Source organism: Aspergillus eucalypticola (assembly GCF_003184535.1).
Source record: "Aspergillus eucalypticola CBS 122712 chromosome Unknown BO83scaffold_31, whole genome shotgun sequence".
NCBI lineage: Eukaryota > Fungi > Ascomycota > Eurotiomycetes > Eurotiales > Aspergillaceae > Aspergillus > Aspergillus eucalypticola.
The window spans coordinates 450,794-466,673 of record NW_020290305.1 but is presented as its reverse complement, the minus strand read 5'-3'; the positions used below and the strand labels follow the sequence as shown (position 1 = coordinate 466,673).

Here is a 15,880-nt window from a genome sequence, read left to right as displayed (position 1 = left end):
CTCCATTTATTTATCAGAGAACATCCCGACCGCTCGAGCCTCCATCCCTGCCGGCTTGCTTATCCCCAGCTGCCTCTCTGTTCACACTCTGGCCCCATCTGACTCTCTCTCTCTTTCTCTCTTTCTTCTCCTCACGACTGTTATCTACTAGTGTGTTTGTTGCATCTGGCACTACTCCCGTACTAACTAGACCACTAGACTATCCCTTCCTATTATCCCCTCTTCCCTTTCGGATCTCCGATTTGTTCTGATAATCGTCCGTCCGTCTTGAAAGGCGATCCAGACTGTCTTCCTGTCCCTCCATTTACCTACCTTTGTTTCATCACCATCATCAGCACTACCACCACTACTCCGTATACCACTACTATTCTCTCCCTTGTGATAACTAACTGATAACTAACGTATCATCTCCCTTCCACAACCCCCCTTTTTATTCATTTTATTCTTCTTACTCCATCAAATCCAATATTGTCAATATCATCAACATGGGTGGGTGATATTTTTCCTATACTGCAACTTCTCTTTTCCCCATCTCGGTTCCCCGGATTGTTTGTTTGTCTCTCTCGTGATCCACCGTCAATGGCTTGTCCCGGTGGACATCCAGCCCACGTTTCCCTCTTGCTTCGATCCATAATCCATACTTTGAGGCTACCTCACCTTACATTCCTGTCCCGGCTGGGAATGAACTTGTGACATGATTGCCCGGCAGACAGGATTGACTTCAACCCTGATGTGCCTCCTCCCACCCACTCCCCCCCCCCCTGTCTAGGCTGCACATACCTACCCGTATCTCTGAGCTTCCCCCTCATCATTATCACACGGGTTCCCACACCAGCAGGGGACCTCCATCCTCGTTCACTGCGCCGGGTGGACGTGCCGAGTCAGAGCAGTGACCAACCATCCCGACCATGCATCTCATTCCTCTTGCTGCGACAGCTACGCCAACCACAACCACGCTCAGTGGAGGGTTGTCTGCGGATGGCCCCGGGGGGAAGGCCAATCACGCCGCGTGCTGCATGGTGTCCCGAACGGGCTGGCAGACACAGACGGACTCGAACTGCTTCTGCACTGGGCGGATGGGATGGCATGGGATTGGATCTGACTTGACACACACACACGGGCTGGAACAGCACGATAGTGGTCTCTTTTCTCAGCTGGTTTTGGCTTTGGACCTTGTCTCATCGTTTCTTTTTCCTTTTCTCTCTTTTCCCTGCCCCCCTCTCGGCCATCCCCTTCCCTGGCTGGCTGCTTCTTACACACACGCGCACACTACTCCCACCTACTACTACTGTGCTAGTAGTACTTCCTCACCCTCTCTCTCACACACACAGCCGCCCACACACACACACCACACACACACTTTCTTCTGTGTCTGACTTGACTTCCCTTCCCCCCTCCCGCCGTCACCCTCCTTTATCTCTCGCGTCTCGCCTCCTCTCCATTCCTCTTTCTTCTACCTTAATTCCTCCTTCTTTCCCGTCCCCATCCCAATCTTCCCCCCTCTTTTTCTTATTTCTTCGTACTCTGGTAATTTCCTTTCTACTGCTCTGTTCCCTCCCGACCGTGGATTCGGTGGCTTACCATCTAGGCTTAATCTTCAGCCGACGTCTATCGACCCTATCAAGTAAGTTTGCTTTCCGATCGGTTGATTCGCTTGTAGCTCTTCTTGGGAAATGGATGCGAGTTAGCGCTGTTCTTGGTTGTTTTTCTGGAAAGAGAGGACTTTCTTTGCCATTGTTGCGGGCAGCTGGACGGGGAGACAGTGAACAAGTCCATCCCAGCTGCAAATACTAGACAAGAGTGTGATGGGATGGGCGGTGCTCACGGCTCACGTTCGGGAATCCGTCATCCCCACTGTTTGCTGCCACTCCCGCAAGCTATCCACCCTCGTTCTTGATCTTCCACTCCGATCTTCATCTATGATGCATCTAATTTTGGGATTATTCTTCTGGTTGTTGCTTGATTATTTTCCCACACGGAAGAACATTTCACTGTGTTCTCACTCGCATCTGTCTCTTCTCTTCACTCTCCCCCCCGGCCCCCCTTCCACTGCTCGTCTCTTGGAAATGGGCTGTGTCCAGTTTGCCCGTGACTTCCCCAGGGTCCCCCCGGTCTGGCGTTTGAAGCTAAACCTGTTTGGGGTGTCAAATCACCTGACCGGCCCCGTGTCTGGCGCAGAAACCGGAACTCGGACCCAATCCAATCCAGTCCCGTGCATTCCTGCTCCTGCTCTTCCCTCTTCACTCAATTCACCTCTCAACTCTCCAATTCACTCCCCCCATCTCTCCATTGCCATTCCCCATTGCCGATTCTCCCGATTTCGTCCCATCCAACCAAGCAGCTCCATTTCCCACCCACCCCCCAGTTCCAGGGACCTTGCGCGCTGATCTCATCCAACCCACTCTTGTCTCACCACCTCTTTGCCTTTCTTTAAATCTCCACCCTCCCTCTGCCATTCCCGCGCGCTCGCTCTCCTCCCGCCTCATGTCTCCATCTGCCTTCGACGACACTGACCACGCACAGCGCGAGAGGTCTCGTTCTCCCCGTCGTCGTTCTCGTAGCCCTCGACGCAGCCGTCGCTCTTACTCTCCCCGCAGTCGCTCTCGCAGCCGTGACGACTATCGCCGCTCCGACCGTCGTTCTCGTTCGCCTATGAGTACGACCCAAGGCGCTCCCGGTGGTCATTCTGCTTCTGGTTACGGTGGGCGCAGCAGCTACCCACCTCCCCCCCGTTCGTTCGAAGATCGCGCCGTCGCCAAAGAACAAATGATGCAAGCCGTGCGCGAGTCGTCCCAGCAAGACCGTCGCGTCTATGTGGGCAACCTCTCCTACGATGTCAAGTGGCATCATCTGAAAGATTTTATGAGACAGGGTGAGCAGGGTCATATCGTGTTGCCGGGCGTGTGATAGCGTTTGTGCGGGTCTGGAATCTGTGGCTGACTTTGGAGGGGGACGTTCCGCGCTCGAACAGCTGGAGAAGTCATCTTTGCCGATGTCTTACTGCTTCCCAATGGAATGTCGAAGGTGGGCGCCAATGCGTAGTGTGGCTGGTTTCCTTTCCCTTTTTGTGTTTCTGGATTTTTTTTTTCTTCCCCTGTTGGTTCGCTTGTTATGGACTGTTTGGGTTGACGGGCTGGGCCTGGCCGTCCGGGATACTGTAGGGATGCGGGTGAGTGGACTTGGTCTTTGATAGTCAGTTTTGTGTTACTGACAGTCACAATAGGATTGTGGAATACGCAACCAGGGAACAAGCGCAAAATGCGGTAAACACCCTCAGCAACCAGAACTTGATGGGAAGACTCGTCTACGTCCGTGAGGTATGATGCATCATTTCCCTCCAGGACACTGAAGTCTTGATCGGAGGATACTGACAAAGCGCAGGATCGTGAGCCCGAGCCTCGTTTCACGGGAGGTCCCTCTCGTGGTGACTTCGGAGGTGGTGGTCGCGGCGGCTTCGGTGGCGGCTTCGGTGGCCCTGCCGGCGGCGGCGGCGCTGGTGGCCGTCAGCTTTATGTTTCGAATGTTGGTTTATTCCCGTCCACCATTGACATTTGATATCGTGCTCGACTAGGATTAGGTATTGACGCTGGGGATGTTTAGCTTCCGTTTAATGTTGGCTGGCAAGATTTGAAGGATCTTTTCCGCCAAGCTGGTAAGTATGGGACGGCAGAGCCTCTATTCAACAGCCTTCTCTGCCTCCACTCCGTCGCAAGCGTTTTCAGGACTGACATTGACTTCTCATATAGCTCAGCAGGGCGCTGTGATCCGTGCCGATGTTCACACCGATGCCACCGGCCGTCCCAAGGGCTCTGGTATTGTCGCCTTCGAGTCCCCCGAGGATGCCCGGAATGCCATTCAGCAGTTCAACGGCTACGACTGGCAAGGACGCCAGCTGGAGGTTCGTGAGGATCGCTTCGCCGGTGCTGGACCTGGGTTCGGTGGCCGTGGTGGCTTCGGCGGTCGCGGTGGCTTCGGTGGTGGTTTCGGTGGCCGCGGTGGCTTTGGTGGCCGTGGCGGCTTCGGCGGAGGCTTCCGTGGTGGTTATGGCGGAGCTCCTGGCGGTTTCGGTGGTGCTCCTGGTGGTTTCGAGGGTGTGCCCTCTGGACCCCCTAACCCGTTCACCGATTTCGCTACTTCCGGCGGCGACAAGAGCGCTGTCATCTACGTGCGCAACCTGCCCTGGTCGACTTGCAACGAGGATCTGGTGGATCTGTTCTCGACTATCGGCAAGGTTGATCGCGCGGAGATCCAGTACGAACCCAATGGTCGCTCCCGCGGCACCGGTGTGGTTCAGTTTGATAGTACGGAAACTGCGGAGACTGCTATCGGTGGGTTTTTTTTGATTTCCTGCAGAAAGACGTCTACTAACTGCATTACAGCCAAGTTCACCGGTTACCAGTACGGCGGTCGTCCCTTGGGCATTACGTTCGTCAAGTACATGAATGCCGGCCCAGGGCCCGGTGATGTTGCGATGGACGGCACTGAGCCGACTGCTCCGATCACGCAGGATCAGATCATGTAACACTATCATATGATTTGCTTTTTCTTTCGGGAGGACATATCGAGGCCGAAAAAAGTTTGCGATGTAACACTCCGGATCGAGAAAAGAATGATCTGTTGGCGCGGGTTCGCGTATGCTGCATTTTGTTTCATACCAGGCATACCTTATGATTTGTTTTTCTTCTTATTACTATCGGGCATTCTATTGTTGTTTCATTTCTCCGACGATCTGGTCTGGCGGGGACGCATCGGATGTTGTTCAAAGCTGAAATTGCAAGCGGATGGCTTCTGGTGGATTTGATCCTTTGCATTTGGACGGTTGCCCTAGCGAAATTGCTGCACTGGAGGGTTTGACCCGTTTGATTGTTTGACTTGTAGGCTTGTAAGTGGTAGGCTAGGACGGAGATACCCGACTATACATAGTAGTGACTGTATTGGAGTTATCAGTATGTTTACAAGCTATTTGCAGTGGCTCTTTCGGTTCACATTTTCGATGGCTGAATATTACACACAGCTTGTCTACTAGGGTGGTAAATTGTTGCTCCTAATCAAGTTTGTCTCCAGTCGAACAGTAATACGAGCAACCCATACTTCCCGCAGAAGACATGAATGAACTATAGTACTACCTATAAGCAATGGTGATAATCCCATAAGGATGACCACTACTATCCATAATGATCGAAGAAATTAAGACTCAACTTCCAAGACAAAGATATTGTCCAAAAGATCCCTGATTCCTTACTAACTAGTTACCTCTTCTCTACTCACCTGTTATAGGAAGTCAAGATATAGTTCACTCTGCTTTCATGGTCTACTAATTATTTGCCATTTGTATTCGGACTTATAGTTGGATCTTACTACTGTCATAGCTACTTAGCTTATGACTTTCATATTTGTCGATATCATTGTTTAGACAGTAATATATATAGGAGGATGAAACGGGTTGATTCGGGAGGGTATACTGCGGAGAAAGAGAGAACTGCTATAGACCAATTCCGTTCTATCATATCTTGATCTTTCCAAGCACTCTTATCACAATGCTAGAAGTCTATCAATTCAAATTACTTTCTAACTAAAGATAAAAATATCCACTGAGTAGTAGCTGACAATAGCCAGGCTTTACCAAAGGATACTTATAACATGAATATAGATCCTAATCAGAGTGATACAACATAAATTCACTTGAGTTACTTCATTTATATCATTCAAAATTCTCATCTGTTCATCACGAATGTTCGGCTGATAAATATTGTTTATCGCTTCGTCTTCTCTCTCTTGGGCCAATCTCTCTTCTTCTGCTTTCTTAGCAGCCTCATCCTCTTTCACTAGATTTTTTTTTTTTTTTTTTTTTTTTTTGGGGGGGGGGGACAACCATGCCTCAAACCTCAGCCACGCGCTAGTCTAGTTACTAGTTAGTTAGTACGGAGTATATACCCGCAGTGTTCCAGTCAACGAGTTGGGGTTTTTGGGAACATGATACCATCACTATGACTTATGAACATGATATATGTGATTATACTACTAATCAAGTTGAACTTCCCCCCCCCCCCCCACTCATCTCAGGTTATATCGAATGCCAGTTCAGGAACCCTACTATAGTATAGTCTACCTTTTCAACACGATCTATCGCCCCATCCACATCCACATCTACTTATTACTACTAGTAAGACTGTGAGCCACATCCCCGCCAGCTGATCATCACACTGAATCCGACTTTTCTCGAAATTTTCTCTCTGGATGCGCCCCCCCCCCCCCCCAAACACCTCCCCAAACTCGAGATTCTTCAGTAGACTGTTTCCGGCTAGGGTTACTTACGGGTCTAAGTGGCCACCTCCAGTCTATCATCTAATTAGACTTTATCCTAGTACTGACGGTGAGATGTGCAAAATAGATGACAGGCTGCAGGCAGGCCACGCTTTGATACATTGCCTACACCCTCAGACCCACCCTCTTCTCAGCAGATGCGGTGGCGTGTTCTGTAGAATCGGTTTCTTGCCAGATCGACTATCACCAGATAAATTGCACTATCTACCTCCCACTTAAATCTCTTCAGTATTATGGGTACGGGGCCCACGTCGATGACTCGTAGCGGGAATACGTAGTTACAGAGATAGCGGGGTTCAGGACTTAGGAGTGAGTTAGACCACTAAGCCACACATCGAATTTCGCTGTTCGGTAAGTAGTATGTTCTGTTTATCATCGGAGTTGATATCCGGGGGTGAGTATATGGTATTGTAATCAATTAAAGTATATACCAAACTTAATTCTGGAGATTGATTGGACTAAATTACGTGAACAATTATTACCTCGTAGATAGTAGGATCGAGAATAGATAGATAATGGGTTCATGGTCAACCATGCATGGTAGCGATTGAAAGACATCTTGGCTGGCTTATGAGGAGGCCTTGCTGTCTATAGTAAGTGTTCCAGGGATAAGCATCCAGGGTTTTCTTTGGGGCGGGAGGGCAGTCTTCCACAGCTAGTGCAATGTATGCATGTGTTGGACATGATTACTCCAAAATCATACTATGTAAAGTAAGAAAGCTGGACAATCGATATTACTATTCGAAATAAAGCAATCTATTAATGGAAAAGAATGAACGACAGAGATACACCAGCGATAAGGGAAACGTTCAAGAATAAGAAGAAACAAAAGAAAGGAAGAGACAGATCTGAAGCACAATAGAAAACATATAGTGCCCCTATATCAACGACAAACACCCGTCCGTCTACTCCCAGGCTGATACCCCTCATTCATCTTCAGCTCCTCGCAAATATGTCCTCCGCAACTTCCGTGGCTTGTATTCACCATCACTACCTTCTTCAACATCTTCCTCTTGGCCAACTCCCTCCTTTTCCGCGGTATTGTCATGACCCTGCGCGACAAAAATGGGCTTATCGCCAGCAGCAGCCCATCGAGCCCGAGCTTTGGGCCCCTTAGGTGCCGTCAGGACCCTTGCGGTAACGATCTGGAGAGGAGGCCGAGATTGCCAACCATTGGTTGCTACAATGTCATGATAGCTGTAATGCGGGCGTGTCACGATTAGAACCCGAGCACCGTGGTGAGGCATGAAGCCGACGTGAAGGATATGATGATCCATGTTATTGGCATGGCGATCAAAGATCGGAAGCTCAGGCAGTAGTTCAACTACAAGATTGCCAAACATATCGCCTTGGAGACTGGTGAACTGATGGGCAGCTTCCTCTAGGACTTCGCGAGTTCTTTCTTCGCGTATTGCCTGATCTTCCTCGCTCAGTGAGCCTCGGAATAAGAGCTGGAATGGCTGGCTCGCTAGCAGTTCGTCTCCATACGCCTTGAGGAGGGCCTTTCGGCGTTCCGATGTCGCATGAAGGAGTGGTGTGGGAGGAGGATTGGACACCCATTCTGAGCCTCTCATCATACATACGCTCACGAGGGTCGACTTCCACCAGGCAGCGTCTTTGGGCAATGCTATGCAGAAGGAACAGAAAAAGGGTAAAGTCAGCGACATTAGCTCCTCAGCGTGGGGAGAAAACAAAGAGGGTGGGGGAGGACGAAGGGGTCTTAAAACTTACTTTCCTTGAACCTCTCATAGACATAGTTAAGTCGTTTGCAGAAGTTGTCGTCGCCTTCCTGGTCAGTAGCATCCATTTTTGCATCCATGAACCAGAACGTAGAGGCGGCAAATTTATCGTAAATGAACTTATTCATCATGGTTTCCAATAAAACAATACCAATCTCAGCACGACCGCCAGGGGGAAGAGAGGAATATATACTGTCCCAGTCATCCTGGACGCAAAAACCATCCAGGCTTGCAATGATCATCTGTTTGTCATCATCAGAGAGACGGTACAACGGCTTGCTTTCACCCCATACCATGGCCCAGCCCTGGACGCGTAGAGCGAGCAGACTAAAGCCGTTGCGAACTATCTCCGGAGCGGATCGTATATGAGGTCGTGTGAGCATGCCCATCATGAAATGATGTTCCATTATGTCATGATACTCCTCTTGTTGACAGAGATACTCTCCATTGGGGTACACAGCTGGCCCCTTTCCCTTCTCTTGTACGGCTGGGGGAGGACGCTTGGGCGGCATTTGCTTTTTCCGAGTAGTGACCATACTGGCTATTGGTTGGTTGGCTCAAGTGGTTCAAGTAAGTCAAGTAGAAGAGGTAGTTCTGGGTTGGCCTGGGAGAAGGGAGGTGGGAAGAATGATGAGAAGGAGAAGGAATGAAATTGGGAGGAACAGTAAACGGAGGGGAAATTGAGCAGGATGAAGGGAGAAGATTCGGCCGGAAGTCTATTTCTTCATTCATTCATTCATTCAGCCAGCTCTTTTAGTTCAACCCCAAGATTCTTTGCTGCTCATTGGCCCTTAAGGCTGCCCGGCTCTTTGTGCGATGTGAGGCATCGCCCAACCCGGAGTCTAGCCGCCTGAGGGTTTCAGCCGCGATCATACCTTCTTGGTTACCATCCCTCAGCTAAGTGGCAGATCAGTCAAGACAGGGGTAGGGTCATGCGTGAGCAGAAGTGTGACAGAGAGAGACATGGCCAGATGAGCTGGAGTGCTAAGAGAAGAAGCTGTTCTGGTACTCTCCAAATATAGTATCATAGACGGTGATAGACTTTGCAAGAGGAGTAGTAGTAACTCCGATCCTCCCCAGAGACACAGCGACACAGCGTCAACTATCATAAAAGGGTAGGCCGGCTGCTCTTCCATCTGTTTTCTCATCCCATCGCAGTTTATGGTGTATGTATTCAGCCGGTCCTGAATACATAGAACCCCATTCGTCATCCATGACCTATCCATTCCCTTTCGATTTCTCCAGCATCAGCAACATTTCTTGAATGCCACAATGAATCACGACCGGATTTTTATCGGGGTTGACATTGGGACATCAAAGACTGGCAAGTCCCATTTACCCATTTCTCCTTTTACACTTTCCGTTTTCTTCTTCGTCTCCCTTCCTTTCCTTGTCCTTTGTATCTCCGTTTAGTTGCTGATGAGCTGTGCTTTATAGTTGTCGCATGTGCCGGCCCGGACAATCATACGTATTTATGGATACCCACAGGTGCCCCTAATTGGATCATACCAACAGCAATCGACTATGACGAAAACGGCCAGACAATCTGGGGCAACACAGCCGCCTTGCGTCCAAATCCTCATGTGTGGTTTAAGCTGTTGATCCACAGCTCCCCTGTAGTGCAGTTGAAAGAACATAATCTTGTTGGTGCCATCGGGGGTACCATGGGGCGGGATGCTGCCGACAGGCTCATTGGCGACTTCCTCAGGGGCCTGCAGCAAGAGCTACTGGTTCACCTCCAGAGATACGGACCGGCGCAGATCGAGTGGTGCTTTACGGAGCCTGGATGCTGGAGTGAGCAGGGCCGACTCGACTTCCGCACCACAATCCAGAATCGTATGTTCATTGGACATGCCTGCAATGTTTCGTTTGTCACTGAGGCAGAGGCTGCGGCCGAATACACCGCTTTTGAAGGTGCGAACAGGGGACTCATTCAGGTAAGCAGCTGCGGCAGGAGCGAGGATTTCTTGAATGTGTGGAGACTGCTGACAACTTGTACAATTAGCAAGGGGATATTGTAATGGTATGTGATTGTGGCGGGGCCACAACTGTAAGGCTCACACAGAACAAGGCCACGCATTGATCACCCAGCTGACAATCTGGTTAGGACATTGCTATCTTACGGGTGAACGGCATCCACCCCTTCACCTCCCAGCCTATTAGAGATCCAGTCAGTAAGTGTCACCCAGCTGCCGCTACTTATGATCCGTTATATGGAAGCTGATCTGTCCCCAGGTTTCCGGCTCGGCGCCGTGGACATTGATGCCGCCTTGATGGAGCAGGTCCGACAGGCTCACTGGAGAGGTAATAATGGCCTGCGAAGGGGAGCTGCTGCTACTCTGGCTCGGCGTGAGGTCAGCCGGGCCAAGGAGAACTTTACCGGTCGACTTGGGAACGTGATTCCTGAAGTTGAGCTTCAGGACCCTGAAGGCAGGCAAATTGTGCACCAATTCACCCGCGATGATTTGATAGGGGCGTTTGGTCCGACTAAAGACGGAATAGTTGATATGATTCTCCAACAAATCTCGTTGACAGGACCCAAAATCACAAAAGTGGTCCTTGTCGGGGGTTTGGGAAAATCAGAATACCTTCGCTCCCAAGTTCGCCATGCGCTCGATGACGTCTACGTGAACACGCCGCCTAAGTTAGTGGATGCTTTGCCAGACACGTAGGTTGCCCTCTTCTTCCTACCAGTATGCCCTTATTGACTTTTGTAACAGCATCAGAAGTGCAGTTGCACAAGGGGCATTGTTACGTGCGAAAAGGGAGCCTGAAGTGCGGTGGTTTGAATGTCTCTCCCAGTACGAATTGTGCTTTCCGTCTGTTGACGTGTATGGCGACGGTATGCCAGACAAAGTTCTTACCAATACGATTATTGCAAGAGTGAGTCGACGAGAAGGTCCCCGCCACTGCCTTGTTAAGCCAGGATTCTCCGCTAATTCTGCCTGTTATGGGAAGGGACGCAGAGACGTGCCTGCGAGAGGGTCTTTTAAACCCCCTGAGAGGATGCGCTTGGTACCCCAGCGGATGGAGGACCGTTTTCTTCAGATTCGCATTGTACGACAAGCGGAAAGTTAGTTGCCTCTTGCATTCATCCCCAGTACCGGCCACTGCTTCTTCTTGCGATACTGACATATCATCATCATGTTAGCTTTAACAGCCGTCAAACGAGTCAAGATCCCCGCAAACGTACCAATCAACTGGGTCAATTTTGGTCAAGGGAGGGTTCATGAATACCGCCTGAAAGTATTCTGGTCCATTCATCTGGGATCGGCAATGTTCATCCACTGGAGAATTTGCATAGTGGATGGTCAGGACCGGATAGAAACTGAGTTAGCTGAGTTTTTTCATGAGGTGTCTCCCCAAGACTTGATCCCCGTCGTGAACGGCTAGGATCTCGATGCATATTATCTTGGATCTTTTTCCGTTTCTGTGACGATTGATCTAGTGCTTGTTGCGTTTATTCTCAGACTGTATCTCTCGTTCTTGGTTCTCGTTCTTGGTTCTCTCTGTCTCTCTGTCTCTCTGTCTCTCTCTCGCCTCCCTTTTTCTTTTCTGGTTTTCAACCACTATACCCTATAGACTGTTTGTTATTTTTCCAGCGCCCCTATAGATTGACACCAATAGAATTTGCGCATTTGCTAATTACCGTGGAGACCCTAGATCCATGTCATAGTGATGATTAGTCCACATAGAGAGGTGAACGAGTCACGCAGACGGAGGAGGTCGAGATATAATCTCCCATCCCCCATCAGCATCAAAATCCGTAGTACCGTAGGTTGATGTGTTCTAGACTGAGAAGCTGCATTTCTCCCTTCTCTGGGGAAAAGATGTTTAGTGAACGGTCAAGTGGTCAGTAGGTATTCCACATGTAGTTTTAAGTAAGTTTGCGCCGAAAAATTGAGAGGATTGGTGGGTTCGGGCTGTATACTGTTCACAAAGGAAGGCGCTACTGTATGTACTACTACTTGTAGAACCAACAGGATCCATACCGCCTTTCTAATAGACGCAGTCATCGCCTGAGGCCTGTAATGATGCCTGAGGCGACTATTATTTCTACCTGAAGTGACTCCACTGTTGGCCTCAGGTAGAAGCTAGAATTGGTATGAAATCTGCATGCACTCAAAACAACCCTTAGCTTCTTGAAGTGTATTGGTGGGTGTGGCATGAGCGAAGGCTGTTATGGAGGCAGCCTGGCCGGTGTGGCAATGGCGCCTCCCTATTAATCTATCAATTGGCATTTTATAAATGCAGTTCAGTTCATTCGTAAGCTATATAGATAGATATCCAAAGTCCTGATGAAGGACAAACGATCCGTGTGTTTGTTTGCATGCATCCATCCGAGGATTCAAACTCCCGACGACCAGACCAGGTTCAAAAACAAGCAAAGCAACAAGCATGCAAAATATAGCAGACGCAGAAAGAAAGCTCAGATCAACCAGCTGAAGAAAAAGTAAGATGAAGACCAAAAAGTTCAAATGGTGGGGGAATATTGTACAGAGAATTGAAGAAACCAGGCATCGCAAACGGTGCATAAGTGCAAGAAGTGAAAAAAGAAACAAGTCCCAGCCAGTTATCCAGAATTGAACCAAACGCCTTGATCATCCAACCGTCCATCCGGTCCGTCCATCCATCCGTGGACCGGTCACCACCACCTGTCACATTGCAAACGCCGAATAGTGATATGTCAAATATGTTAGGGGCGCAGCTAGTAGGCTCATTGCCTGACTTCAGCGTTCCCGGTTTTGGAAGTGAGTAATCTTCCTTCCAATGGAAGAGATCATCACATCCACATATGCATGCGTGAGAATAATGTACATAGGAAAGTAACAAAGGAAATCAACAAAGGAAATTGGTGACATGGGAAAATAGCAACACAGCGCCGGAGCATAGTCGTTGCTTATGCAGCCATACCGGTAGGAGGGTAATGACCTGGAATCTGTAGTTCAAGCGTCGACACACTATTCTTGGACTGCGGTGGAGGACGCCTGAGGCTTCCGGTTTGTGAGGCAGCCGCCGAATCGGTTGTGACAGGTCCAGCCAGTGGCGTCCGCATTGAGCCGTCTACCGAAGCCGCCGATTGCTGCTTCGTAATGCCCACACCGTCGTCCACCAAGGTGTCATCTTGAGCGTCAGACTCTTCCCGTTCATCAATCGACGTGGGCACGGTGGTATGAGTGTAGTCGGTTACATTCGTCGTTGTTAGTGCGGTTGATGTGCTCTCGCCGCGCTCCCTCTGGCGGGTCAGAGAAGGGTCGCGAGAGTTTGTGGTCCCAAGTCCCGCCACATATAAATTCGTGGTGCTCCCTCGATCAGATCCGACTCTTTCCCGGTTGTCGTTCGAGTTTTGGGTGTGTTGGCCAAACTGTCTCTGTCGACCGCCATCTGACGTGCTCATCCAGCTGCCATAGTAGCTATCGTGTCTCTCCACTGGAGCTGCTGCAGCAGCAGCACTGCCAGCACGGTTCTGGCCCATTTCTACATCATTGCTGAATGAATCCCGACCGTCAGGTAAGGAGCCGGCTGCGGCTAGAAGATCTCTCTCACCAGAGCTTTCACCACTAGAGGGTGACAGTGGAGCCTCCAAATGGCGGTCTATTTGCACATCACTGGGGAAACGCCCACCCGGTTCGCGAGGCTGAGACGTCGGACGTTCCTGGTGCAAGACTGCCGACTCTGCAGAGTACGGTGTGCGGTCTGCTTCGTCTTCATCCATCCCATCACTGCTGTTCCGCCAGCTCATGCCACTCACAGTTCGAATATGCTGCCTCACATATGCATTCCGAGCCTCGCCAGTCTTCGAGATGAGGCTCTCGATGTCTTCATACCAGGCCATCATCGTATCGTGCGACTCCGCGCGGAAGACCCAGGAATGACCCCGGTGCATGGTCCCGGTTTGTCGCCCCTTGAGCATGAATTTATGCGACGTCGAGTCGGGCTGCGAATGCGACCCCAGCTTCTGTTCGGGAAGGTTCAATGACATCACCGGTTGTTGCCATGCGACTCGATCGGCAGACTTGAACTCATGAAGATGAGTAGGAGACAGAACATACCTACTCAAGTCAGCAAAAATAGTTTAGGAGACATGGGACCTTCATCCCGAGTGAGACTTACCAGCCGGGTGTATAGCTCTTGAGGTACTTGCTTTTGCGCTCCAACATCCCGGATCGGACCTCCACTGCCGCGGGATGATCCCTACCCGGGTATGTGATATTTTCCACATCGCGAAGAGGAACGCGCGGATCGACCAGTTCATCCGTGTTCGCGATGAAGGAGTTCCACTCATGATCATGAGGCATGGAGATCGGCCCCGCGCGCAGTTTTTCGACAGTGTCATATGTCTCATCTGCTTCACGCTTGAGGATGCTGGCATATGCATTATATGCTTTCTGTATCTCGCCTACAACGATGGACTCGAGCTCGCGACCAGAATGTTCTAGGTTCAAGAATGCCTAAAAACGTTAGTGCTCCGCATCCTGCAATTTTTGCTGATGAACCACATACCCGGTGCAGGTAATTTTCCTCTTCGATTTGCTTCTCAATTTGTCTGTCCACGCCCAGGCGAACGATGAAAGGATCGCCTCTCCCAGAGGTTGCAGAAGGGTCGGTGTCAACCAAACCCAGCGCTTCGTGCAAGTGTCGCACCGTTTTGCGGGTGGCGTCGACTTCCTTCTCCACAGAGTTGCGGAAATCCCCAGAGAGACCCCGAATTTCCTTGGTCTTCTTCTGCAGATCGTTCCGCAAACCCATCAGCTGGTTCACGACCTCGCTTTCCACCTCCGCGGCTTTGTTCGCTTCCAGGTATCCTTGTCGGTGAAAGTCGCGCAAAATGTCGGTCGCATCGGACAGACCGCCGGATTTGAGGAACGTGGGGGGAAGCGATGTGTTCTGCATGATATTGGATGCTGATAGGAACAGTTTCGATCGGGTTTCGTAGGACTTCTGCACTTCCTTGAAGAAGATAATGAGGTCCTTCAGGACCTTGCGCCATGCTACCATAAATTAGCACATCAGAGAAGCAAAATCGAGGGACAACATGCTGAAATACCTTGAAAGCGATTGGCCAGAACTTCAGTCGGGCTTCCATTCGTGGGAATAGGAACATAGAAAGCGCTGTTCGGATCTTCGCCATCGGCGCCATACTTTTCTTTGTCACCCAGGACCAGGCTTCGTACACTGCCTGCGCGCAAGCTGCGCTTGCTGCCGCTGCGGCGCATACTGCCCCTCTTGCTGAGGGATGCTTTCTTCTTCAATGTACTGGTCCGGGTCGGGGTCGCGGAACGGGTCTGTGACATTTGGGAAGCGGATCGCTGCATGCCGGATGGACCGTCTACCGAGTCACGCTGACTGGCGACATCGAATTCCTCGTGAAAGCGGCCGTTATACGGGTGGGAGGTTGGTGCCTCAGGATTGGCGCCGTGCGCAAGGTAACCGGAGGTGCTGGCGACGATCGAATTCGGCCGGGAGCTAGAGCGCGTGCTGTACCCGCGATTCAACAGCAGGTCGGGGTGGTGTGGAATAGAGCCGTAAGTGTCCTGCACTGGCGTTTGCGACCTAACGGCCATAGCCATGGCTGGAGAGGAGGAGGGGAAAGGGAGGGAAGAGGGGGAGGGAGGAAGAGGAGGAGGGCGGTGATGTGACGGACAACGGAGAGGGTGGTAGCAGTTAGGAACAATCGGGCGGTGCAGACCTGGCTAGGCCCGTGTGTCGATATCGAGCGACCGGGTGGTTGCAAGCTTGGGTGCAAGACAGTTCCGGATGCGGGCGGCCGTGATAAGAATATGAGGGTAAGGTCTGATAATATATCATGAAACGCG

General features: G+C 50.6%; 5 protein-coding genes across 5 annotated transcripts; 2 read left to right on the top strand and 3 right to left on the bottom strand.

The window, feature by feature from the left end:
- Nucleotides 1-13: 13 nt before the first annotated feature.
- Nucleotides 14-2,456, bottom strand: BO83DRAFT_402580 (uncharacterized protein; the record flags this gene model as incomplete). The annotated part of the gene is given in 13 exon segments (XM_025533544.1): nucleotides 14-58; nucleotides 286-369; nucleotides 575-621; nucleotides 727-780; nucleotides 844-927; nucleotides 947-1,172; nucleotides 1,524-1,554; nucleotides 1,582-1,690; nucleotides 1,826-1,877; nucleotides 2,004-2,027; nucleotides 2,051-2,113; nucleotides 2,159-2,236; nucleotides 2,355-2,456. The coding sequence occupies 13 exon segments, from the start codon at nucleotides 2,454-2,456 to the stop codon at nucleotides 14-16; spliced, it is 999 nt and encodes a 332-aa protein (XP_025383944.1).
- A 196-nt stretch (nucleotides 2,457-2,652) lies between these two features.
- Nucleotides 2,653-4,522, top strand: BO83DRAFT_322604 (RNP domain protein; the record flags this gene model as incomplete). The annotated part of the gene is made up of 7 exons (XM_025527901.1): nucleotides 2,653-2,872; nucleotides 2,972-3,038; nucleotides 3,224-3,317; nucleotides 3,382-3,522; nucleotides 3,601-3,652; nucleotides 3,747-4,328; nucleotides 4,380-4,522. 7 exons carry the CDS (start codon nucleotides 2,653-2,655, stop codon nucleotides 4,520-4,522), a joined length of 1,299 nt encoding a protein of 432 aa, XP_025383943.1.
- Nucleotides 4,523-7,250: 2,728 nt separating this feature from the next.
- BO83DRAFT_322541 (uncharacterized protein) lies at nucleotides 7,251-8,470 on the bottom strand (the record flags this gene model as incomplete). Its single annotated transcript, XM_025527898.1, has 2 exons — nucleotides 7,251-7,951; nucleotides 8,056-8,470. 2 exons carry the CDS (start codon nucleotides 8,468-8,470, stop codon nucleotides 7,251-7,253), a joined length of 1,116 nt encoding a protein of 371 aa, XP_025383942.1.
- Nucleotides 8,471-9,482: 1,012 nt separating this feature from the next.
- On the top strand, nucleotides 9,483-11,456 carry BO83DRAFT_440874 (Hsp70 family protein; the record flags this gene model as incomplete). Its single annotated transcript, XM_025536293.1, has 8 exons — nucleotides 9,483-9,489; nucleotides 9,552-10,000; nucleotides 10,069-10,086; nucleotides 10,171-10,237; nucleotides 10,299-10,731; nucleotides 10,784-10,946; nucleotides 11,022-11,136; nucleotides 11,215-11,456. The coding sequence occupies 8 exons, from the start codon at nucleotides 9,483-9,485 to the stop codon at nucleotides 11,454-11,456; spliced, it is 1,494 nt and encodes a 497-aa protein (XP_025383941.1).
- Nucleotides 11,457-12,963: 1,507 nt separating this feature from the next.
- BO83DRAFT_431158 (SLM1 family PH domain-containing protein) lies at nucleotides 12,964-15,634 on the bottom strand (the record flags this gene model as incomplete). The annotated part of the gene is made up of 4 exons (XM_025535563.1): nucleotides 12,964-14,116; nucleotides 14,178-14,515; nucleotides 14,568-15,055; nucleotides 15,112-15,634. 4 exons carry the CDS (start codon nucleotides 15,632-15,634, stop codon nucleotides 12,964-12,966), a joined length of 2,502 nt encoding a protein of 833 aa, XP_025383940.1.
- Nucleotides 15,635-15,880: the final 246 nt, after the last annotated feature.